Source organism: Aptenodytes forsteri, unplaced genomic scaffold, assembly GCF_000699145.1.
Source record: "Aptenodytes forsteri isolate BGI_AS27 unplaced genomic scaffold, ASM69914v1 Scaffold53, whole genome shotgun sequence".
Taxonomy (NCBI): Eukaryota; Metazoa; Chordata; class Aves; order Sphenisciformes; family Spheniscidae; genus Aptenodytes; species Aptenodytes forsteri.
In genome coordinates, this window is record NW_008795909.1 from 12,326,746 (window position 1) to 12,336,751 (window position 10,006).

Below are 10,006 nucleotides of genomic sequence, written 5' to 3' on the forward strand. Positions count from 1 at the left end.
GTTGGGTTGACGGTTGGACTCGATGATCTTAGAGGTCTTTTCCAACCTTAATGATTCTATGATATCAAAAGTAGCCTCACCTGTGTAATGATTTTAGGTGTGGATATCAGTATGGTGAAGACTTAGGACTGTAAAAGTTTGTCTATATTAAAATACTAGTTACCAGATCTCTGCCATTTTATTCCTAGCTTTTATTACTGAATAGCAACTGTGTGGAGAAAATATATACAGCATGACCTTAGTCATATGATTGTTAATATTCAGCTCATTAATTAATCTTTTCAGTGCGACATTGTTATAGTCGCATCCTTCTGCTGGCTGACTAAAAAAGTTACTTTGAAATGTGGGCGAAGATAGTTTGATTGTGTGTGTGTGGTACATGTTCCTACTGTTTGTGTTCTTCCAGAACTTTGTTATAAACTTTGTCTGGACCGAAAAGAAACTAGAAAGTAATCTTCGATTCAGCAAATAATGAACTAGTGTGGTGGTATATCTATGTTTTAGAGGACAACTTGCATACAGTGGCTGTGCAATCATATTTGCGTGTGCAAATAAACTGTTTTTGCCTAAATTATGTTTCTTATATACAAACCAGATTTACTTGCTCTGCTTTTTGAAAATTAGGTGAAAATTAGCTTTAAGCATATGAATGATGCTGTTGGCCTTCATGTGGTCTGTAAAAGTCTAAATTGCCAGACAAATTTATTAATAGCATTTCTTTTTCCATCTAACAGCTTTATGCTGGTAGGGGAATCTTTTTCTGGGAAGACCAAAGTTCTACATGTGTTGGCAGATACACTGTCTCTTATGAAAGACCGTGGTTATGGTGAAGAAGAAAAAGTAGTTTTTAGAACTGTGAATCCAAAATCAATCACTATGGGTCAGCTTTTTGGGCAGTTTGATACAGTATCCCATGAGGTAATGTATGTTTTAAAAATAGTATATAGTAATTGCCCACCTTTTATCTGTTTCTTCCTCTCACCTGCTGTGGCTTTCATGGGGTTTGTATGAGTGCACTTGTGTAAGTGTGTTCTAACTTCACAGTGTCATTCCACAGTTGTTTTCAGGGGCAGGAAAGGCAGTTTACAGGGCTCCTGCTTCTGGTTTTTAAGTCCCAATTCTAGACAGCATTTCTTCATCTGTTCCCTGGGCTCCAGACAATGTTTATAGGGCTGTGCTATAAATTAAATTACTGGTTTGGTTTTCAGAAAAAAGAAGCAAACATACCAGTATGGGTTCAAGACTAGGAGCTAATAATCCTGTCTGGTTTTTCTGCTTTATAGCAGAAAAAGCTATATATTTCTAGTGTTTGGGTTTTTTTTTTCCATTTCCTGTATGTCAGACCTCCATTATTCTGGATTGTAAACTGATGAATTCATAATTTTATCATTTTAAACACAGATGAGAACACAATTGTAAATTTAACTGTAGCTGATACTTTTATGGCTTGTTTTAAACTTTTGTATAAAAAAAATACAGTACCAAGCATGTATGTTTAAATATGGAAAAAAAAATTAATATCATTCTGAGGGTCATTGTCCTAATATAGTTGCATCCATGCTAGGAAATCATACCAAACTTAACTGTATTCATTTATCTGTTTATTCCTTACCAGTATAATCTACGTAATGCAAAAACTATCTGGAAAAACTTATGAACTCATGGGTCCCCAAGTGTGAAACTTAGGTTTGGAGAAGAGACAATATGAAGAAGTGAATGTGAAATAGTGAAACTTAGGGTAAATCTGGGGAGAAACAGATGCAAGACAGAGCAGAAGTACTTCTAAGTTTCTGTAAATTGAATTGCTGGTCTTCTGTTTGTTACAATATTCTTTAAAGTGAAAAAATCACTATTTTTAAATTTGTTGATGTTGCATGACCCTCAGTGAACCTGCAAAGTTATGATCTGCTCTCTGCAGAACAAGAGAAAAATAATTAAAAGAGAGGAATAATGAAAAGGAAATGGAAGGGTTTTCTGTTACTTGCAGTTTAAATTGAACTATGTATACTATGTCTTACTTATCATTCCTATGTTCTCCTCTAGTGGACAGATGGTATAATCGCTAATACTTTCAGAGAATTTGCATTATCTGAGACTCCTGAACGCAAATGGGTTATCTTTGATGGCCCAATTGATACTCTGTGGATAGAAAGCATGAACACGGTTCTGGATGACAACAAAAAGGTATCAGTCAGTGGAAATAAATGCCTAAATAAAATAATGTGACATTTTGAAAGTATTCTTCTACATATAAAACCCCAAATGCAAACAGCAGCCACAAATGCAAACAGCAGTGCCTGGCATTTGAAAAGAGCAAGTGCAAGGTGGCTTTGGTAACAAGTTGTAAGCTTTTTTTGGTTGGTTTTTGGGGTTTTGTTTTTTTTACTTTACTTTATTGGAATAATAATCACAGAACTCATTGCTGTAAGGCATTAAATGTATAGTATTTCCTTAATGTCATATTGTAAGTTTGTAACATAATTAAAATTTAAATTTAAAAAAATACATTTAATTATATTTAATGTAAATCCCACAGTTTCAAAATTTGCACAAACTTAGGCACTTACGTTTAAAGACAATCCCAAGACACAAAGGGTTGTATTTTCAAAATCAATGACTTCTCAAGTCAAAGTTGTAACCATACAGCACTCTTGAAAATGGGCCTTAGGAATCTCAAAGTGAATATAAAAATTAGAGATGACATTTTAAGTTTAAGTTCTGGATGATAGTGTGTCAAAATATTCAAACTGGACTTTTATTTTAATAAGTAGGAATGATGGGTCTCCAGCTGGAATGCTTCAGTGTTAGCAACAATAACAGCAGATACCCTTTCTCCTTTCTGCTTGCTGCCTTTTCTTTACCCTACCAGTAGGTTAATTACAGGTAACTATCCATCTTGAGTATGACAGGATAATGTGCAGTACTATGGTTTAAGTGAAGAATTTAGTTAAAGCCTGAAAAAAATAATTATTGCTCCAAGTGATTAAACATTTTATGTGGTTTACCTTACTTGTGGTTATACTTGGTTTTGCTGATTTTCATGTAGAACTCTCCTGTGATAGGAAGTGTAATTTACAACTAATTTTTTTTTTCTAATCTTGCTTGTGATTTTTTTTTTTTTTTTTTTTTAAATCGTTATTATTAAAGCTTTGTTTGATGAGTGGGGAAATCATCCAAATGTCCCTTCAGATGAATCTTATTTTTGAAACAATGGATCTTTCCCAGGCATCAGTAAGTTTCATATTTAATGAAAATATAAACCAAAGTTCAATATATTAAATGTATAATAAAATGAGTTTACAATTTTTCCGTAGCCTGCTACAGTCAGTCGTTGTGGCATGATTTATTTGGAACCTTCTCAACTGGGCTGGAGGCCACTTGTTACCTCTTGGTTGAGTAAACTGCCTGAACCTCTTAACTTGAAGGGACATCAAGATCTTCTACAGGGACTTTTTGATTGGTTAATACCACCAGTATTAAGACTCCGGCAGAAACAGTGCAAGGTATTCTTTGCCATTTTGCCTGCAGTAGCTAGGTGGCCATTTCCATTCTGTTATCCTTGGTAGGGAGGGACTATTCTTTCATGACAAGCATAATTAGAATGAATATGCATCAGCCTCCTGTTGTTTCGAGAAGGGCAACTCTTGGGTCCAGTTTGGAAAGTTAAAATGAGAACGTTAGGTAAGACTTTTATTGTAAGTTGATCATAGTTTTCACCTTGTTTTTTTCAAAAGTAAAGTAAGTATTTAAAGCACTGGGTGGAACGTCTTCCCGAGAGAATTTTGTACTTTTTTTTTTTTTTTTCTTTAAAGATGTCATGTTGAATAGGGAAGTACTTTTTTAAGAGTTAGGAGAAACGTACATGTAGTTCCTTGCAAACACTGTGTGATACAGTGCTTAGGCTTTTGCTCATGTATTGCCGTAGTTACTTCCGTGGAGGTTTTTGTTTTAAGATGTGTGATTGTAGTGGTCACATGGTAGCCGTGAACATGGTTAACAAGCTGAATGTCTTGACGTTTCAAGGATAGAGGAGGGCAAATGATCTTTTGAATAAAAGTCAGTGTAAACCTTAACTTCAAATATTTGTTCAGAATTAGCTAATTATCTAATTGTTTTAGTATTTTAACTCCAAAAGATAAACTAACTGAACATGTAAAGTATAATACCCATCCTTTTGTATCTCTTAGGAACTGGTACCTACAAGCAATACCAACGTTGTAGTAGCTCTTACACGGCTTTTTGAAATGTTGATTTGTCAAACTGTGCGAGAAGATCCCACCAACAGAAACATCCGTGCATGGATTATGGTTGGTTTTTTTAACCTGTAGAAAAATTTATATCTGTTTCCGCATATGCCGGTCTTCAAAAATAATTGGACTAATCAAAACAACTTTAATTTGGTATAAGAGATGTGAAACAATTTTGCTACCTCCTTGCTCCCTCCCCCCAAACTTTGGAGATGCCCAGATGAGACACAAGTCTCACAAGTAACAAATATGATTAAATATTTTACTATTTTTTCCAATTAACTGGGATAAATAGTGTTTCTGTTAAATGTACTTTTTGATTAACCAAGGAATTAGCTAAAGCAAAGTGTTTTGTTTCCCTTGAATGAAATATGTGTTCATGTAATACTGATTGGCTTGTTTGAGCAAAATTTCCTTGGGAAGAGTGTTTTCTGAGAGTTTTATTAGTTGGATGCTCTGTCTGACCTTATATGACTGTTCTTACGAAAAACTGAAGAAAACAGAATGTAAAAGTATTTATTTAAAATCGAATTAGCAAATTCCTAGATCCTGGTTTGCGATAAGAAAATCCTGAGACCACGATTGAACTCTTCTCAGGCTTTGTCATGTGACGTAATGCTTTAGTCAGTGGTAACACCTATCTGCTTAACAGTATTTTTCAGAATTATGTTTGTTAATCAGACAAGGTTCATATGTCAACTTTTTAGACAGTTGTTCATCTTTTTGCCCCTGCAGGGTTGCTTTGCTTTTGCCACAGTCTGGTCCATTGGTGGAACTTGTGATGGTGACAGCAGGATAATTTTTGATAATTTCTTGAGGGAAACTTTGGCTGGGAAATCTGCAATAAATCCTGTACCAATGAGTGTGGGAAAATGGGAGTGTCCCTTTGAAGAGAAAGGCTTGGTCTATGACTACATGTATGAGGTATGATTGATTGCTTCTGCATTGACTGAAGTAGATTCCTACAGTCTGGAAGGAAAATACAGCTAGATGGATATTTTAACTTTACGAAGCTTGTTGGATGTAGTAGACTGTTGATGTTGGATTAAATCCCAGAGTGCATTTTTCATTTATTTTGCTTTTTTGAATACTAATGTGCTGGCAAAATTTTTTTAGAAAATACCAAGATGTACACGTCAGTTATTTATAATGTTGCCACATCATAGTTATTCTGTAGCTAAATCTAAGCTGATGGACTCAAATCTGGTTTTGTGTGGAAGGAAAGATGTGGAATGTCTAGAAGGAAAGCACGATATTGAGCCCGTAGGCAGTTTGCTTATATTACAATTTTGTTTACAGTATCCATTAGAAATGTTAGATTATAATTACACTTTTTAATTTTTGCATATGTTCTTCTGTTGGGTTTTTGTATGTTTTTGTTTTGGCTGAACAAAATCTTTAAGAAAACAAAGGAGTCTAAGCTTAGGTATGTACTTTAACACTTCATTAGTGAGATAAAGCAAACTAAATATATGAACTTCTGAAACATTTAATATTCATTAATTTATTAAAATTCATTATTTTCATTTTTCAGAAGTGAAGTAGTAGAGAAAACCTTCCATATGTATAGAAGTAACACCATTCTGTTTTACATCTCTACTTCTTTCTAGCTGAAAGGCAGAGGACGTTGGGTTCATTGGAACGGATTTATTAAAAATATTAATTACAGTGATAAACATGTGAAGATTCAAGATATTATAGTCCCAACTATGGATACAGTCCGATATACCTATTTGACAGAGCTGTTCATTACCCATGGAAAGTAAGTTACGTCACTTCAGTGCAAATTTCTGAAATATTGGTCATAGGTAGAAATATCTCCTCTTACTCTTTCTATTGACTTCATTGTTTTTATCAAGCCCTCAACGTTTATTTGGCCTGTTAAAAATAGACATTTACTACTACTATACAATTTGTTGCCTTAAAGTTGCTTATTCTTGAGGCTGTTATGATAGCCCAAATAGTTTTTGTACCTTCTTTTTTCTTTGGTAATGAAATATTGAGGTAGAAATATCTCCTCTTACTCTTTCTATTGACTTCATTGTTTTTATCAAGCCCTCAACTCAAATTTGGCCTGTTAAAAATAGACATTTACTACTACTATACAATTTGTTGCCTTAAAGTCAGTTTTTGGGCTTTTTATGAAGCCTTATTATAATCCAGTTTTAGTATGCTTATTCTGATGAGGCTGTTATGATAGCCCAAATAGTTTTTGTACCTTCTTTTTTCTTTGGTAATGAAATTTTTTTTTTTTTTTCCTTTGATTAGTCATATCAAAATCCGTTATATTAGCTATGGTCAGATCATACAAGAGAATGAAATATAAAGCAGCCTCAGGTTAAATTTCAAGGCTGAAAGCTTTATGAAGTTTAAACTACTGCAGGACCTATCAGGAGAAATTTGACTCCCATGTATGTTCATGCATACTCTAAAGCCAGTATAATGAGGGAATGAGAAATGTCTTTTTCTCTTTGTCCCCTTTGTCTTGTTGGTGGGAGCAAACTAAAATTATGAGGGTTATATGAATATGTTAAAACATTTTAGTTTCTTTTTAAGGCATGATGGTTTTAGAGGTAGAACAAGCAGGGCAAGTTAGTAAAACCTTTGACTTCTAATTGCAATTAGTTTATAGTTTGTTAGATTTCTGCTGTCTGTATGTTTTATTTCTTTCTTTGTGAAGACCGCTGCTTTTAGTGGGACCAACAGGTACTGGGAAATCTGTGTATGTCAAGGACAAGTTAATGAACAACTTGGAAAAGGAGCGCTACTTTCCCTTCTTCATTAATTTTTCAGCTCGAACCAGTGCCAATCAGACCCAGGTTAGTAGAACAGATAATTTACATTTCAAAAAGGTAAAATAGATTAAATATTCATATATGTTTTGAATATTTCTGTCTGCATTATAGAACATTATTATGGCCAGGCTGGACAAGAGGCGCAAAGGAGTCTTTGGCCCTCCAATGGGAAAAAAGTGCATTATTTTTGTAGATGATATGAATATGCCTGCTTTGGAGAAGTATGGTGCACAGCCTCCTATAGAACTTTTAAGACAGCTCTTTGACCATGGATTTTGGTAATTATTTGAAATACAATTGAAACTTTTTTGTTGCTACATTTCCTGTTATAATTATTTATTCACTTGAATTTTACTTTTAAAACTTCTTTTAAAGTGCTTTGATAGCTTTGGCTTATATAAAAATACATTATTTAAAGTTGAAGCAACTTCTGTGTTGCTCTTTAAGTGACTTTTCAATTTAGGAAATTGATCAGTCGGATTCATTTTCGGGTTTTTTTGAAGGTTTTATTGCTGAACTTCAGCAGTATTTGTATATATAAACAAAATCATTCTTTTACACCTGGGGGTTTTTTATGTCTGTGTTTTTCATTATTTGTATTTTTCCAGTGCAGTTCCTTGTTTCTTTCCTTTCTCTTCCTCCTCAGAGTGAGTTGGCAGATTTTTTTATATATATATGTGCAATTATATAAAACTTTTGATTTTACTTATTGTGTTGTTTTTTCACTGTCATCCAAGATAACAATTTTTATTTTTTTTAACAACATTTCAAAATAATTCTTAAAAATAACAATGAAATCAGATTTGGTAATAGGCATGAAAAAAATAAGCTAAAGGTCTTCCCTGCTTTTGAGGTTTTTAGGTCTGCTTAGATTGGAAGATTGGAACAAGTGGTCTCTTGAGGTCCCTTTCAGCCTGAATTATTCTGTGATTCCACGCACTTCTCAAATGCTGTTACTTTTGTGATTCCAGGCTCAAATATCTGTTGCTCTTGAATAGAGATAATATATCTTGCCACATTACAGTTCTAAATACCCATCTCAAAATTTCGCATCGGGTTTTATGGAACCCAGTTTAAACAAATAATCTTTCTTTCGGGCCAGCATGATGTGTTGAGATTAACTGGGGCATAGTTATAAGACTAGTTGTTCTTGGTTTTTTGGGTTTTGTTCTTGTTTTTTAATATAAAATATATATTAAAAATATAGTATGTAATAAATGATATTATATTTTTAAATACGTTATGCATGCAGAGAGTACTGTCTAATACAGAGGCATCTAAGCTGTAACAAATGTGTTATAACTGTAACTATCTAAATGTCACATTGCAATTTATTTTGAAGGTATGATTTAAAGGACACATCTAAAATTACACTTGTTGATGTACAGTTGCTTGCTGCTATGGGGCCTCCAGGAGGTGGGAGGAATCCTGTTACTCCTCGATTTTTGCGACACTTCAACATTTGCACTATTAATTCTTTTAGTGATGAAACAATGGTTCGCATCTTCTCTACCGTAGTAGCTTTCTACCTACGGACTAGTGAATTTTCTTCTGAGTTCTTCACAATTGGAAATCAAATTGTCACTGCCACTTTAGAGGTAAGAGGCAAATACCTTAATGGAAGTTTACTGTAATTTGTTCAGTATAATAATTTAATTGGTGAAGTAGAGATTTTAGATATTTTGTTCCTTATTATTTTTAACATACAGCCTCATCTGTTTTGACAAAATTGTCTTAGTTTTATTGTTGCAGTAACCTTCTTATTCTAGGAAAATTGTCTTTGAATTTGTGTTAGTGTGGGCTCCGTGGTACCTGTCCACATAACATCAAGTAGATGAGACTGGAATATCTTTGGAGTCAGAGAGGCACGGGAAGCTGTCACACGCAAAGACAAAATGAAAATATCAGTTGCAACCCTTCCAAAATTCCTTCTCAGAGAGACTAAGAACGAAGAAAGTACCCTCCCCACTTTTCTCCTTCCTCTCCAGTTTTTATGCTAGTTATGGGCACATCACAGCAGACTAAGGAAGCCAATGTGAACATGCAGCTTTGTAGAATCTGACTCCAGCATGACAAAACACATCACAGAAATGTTGTAAAACTGAAAGCCATTAGGCCCAGCTGTACGGAATTTCTAAATGTTTTGTGAAGTTCCATGTTACAGATTTTAGTGAGTATGACATTTGTGATGTACCATACACATAAAAAAAGGAGTGGCAATTTGTGACATTTTTGCGAAGAAGCATTAAGTTACAGATACAATATCAAAGTATAGCTTTGCTGGCTTATTACGTAGCAGAAATAATTAGCAGTGTGAACAAATCTATTGCCTACCATAAGTATTCATCATGGAAATGCATTAGGTAGCTAATACTTGACCAATGAAAAATTCTGACAAACTGATCAGCTTCAAAGGCAAAATCAAATGGCTGAGTTTCACAGGGGATGTGACTTCCTTCTACTGCAGAACTGAGGCCTTTCTCAGAGTTTTCCACTAGCTCTGCTTATACCCAAGGACATATTGAAGACTGAATCTGGCGAATATTGACATACTCAAGTCGAATCTGGCGAGTCAACAAATGGTCTTCAAAGGCAAAATCAAATGGCTGAGTTTCACAGGGGATGTGACTTCCTTCTACTGCAGAACTGAGGCCTTTCTCAGAGTTTTCCACTAGCTCTGCTTATACCCAAGGACATATTGAAGACTGAATCTGGCGAATATTGACATACTCAAGTCGAATCTGGCGAGTCAACAAATGGTTACAGGACTGGTGCCACAGCCAGGGGTTCGGCTACTTAGGCCATGGGACTCGCTTTGAGAAACCTGGTCTACTGGGGGCTGACGGGGTCCATCTGTCAGAGGAGGGGAAGAGCATCTTCAGTCATAGGCTTGAAGCTGGCGAAGAGGGCTTTAAACTAGAGATGCCAGGGGAGGGGAACCTCAATCCATCCCCCTCCTACCAG

General features: G+C 34.8%; 1 protein-coding gene across 1 annotated transcript in view; it reads left to right on the forward strand.

Moving 5' to 3' along the window:
- The window catches only part of DNAH12 (dynein axonemal heavy chain 12), an 80,965-nt gene that overhangs the window by 33,344 nt on the left and 37,615 nt on the right, over positions 1–10,006 (forward strand). Inside the window, exons 30-39 of the mRNA XM_019473434.1 lie at positions 735–918; positions 2,044–2,184; positions 3,148–3,231; positions 3,315–3,503; positions 4,188–4,307; positions 4,983–5,171; positions 5,858–6,009; positions 6,928–7,066; positions 7,154–7,320; positions 8,385–8,640. Coding sequence (XP_019328979.1) covers positions 735–918; positions 2,044–2,184; positions 3,148–3,231; positions 3,315–3,503; positions 4,188–4,307; positions 4,983–5,171; positions 5,858–6,009; positions 6,928–7,066; positions 7,154–7,320; positions 8,385–8,640 — 1,621 coding nt within the window. The remainder of the gene's footprint in view (positions 1–734; positions 919–2,043; positions 2,185–3,147; positions 3,232–3,314; positions 3,504–4,187; positions 4,308–4,982; positions 5,172–5,857; positions 6,010–6,927; positions 7,067–7,153; positions 7,321–8,384; positions 8,641–10,006) is intronic.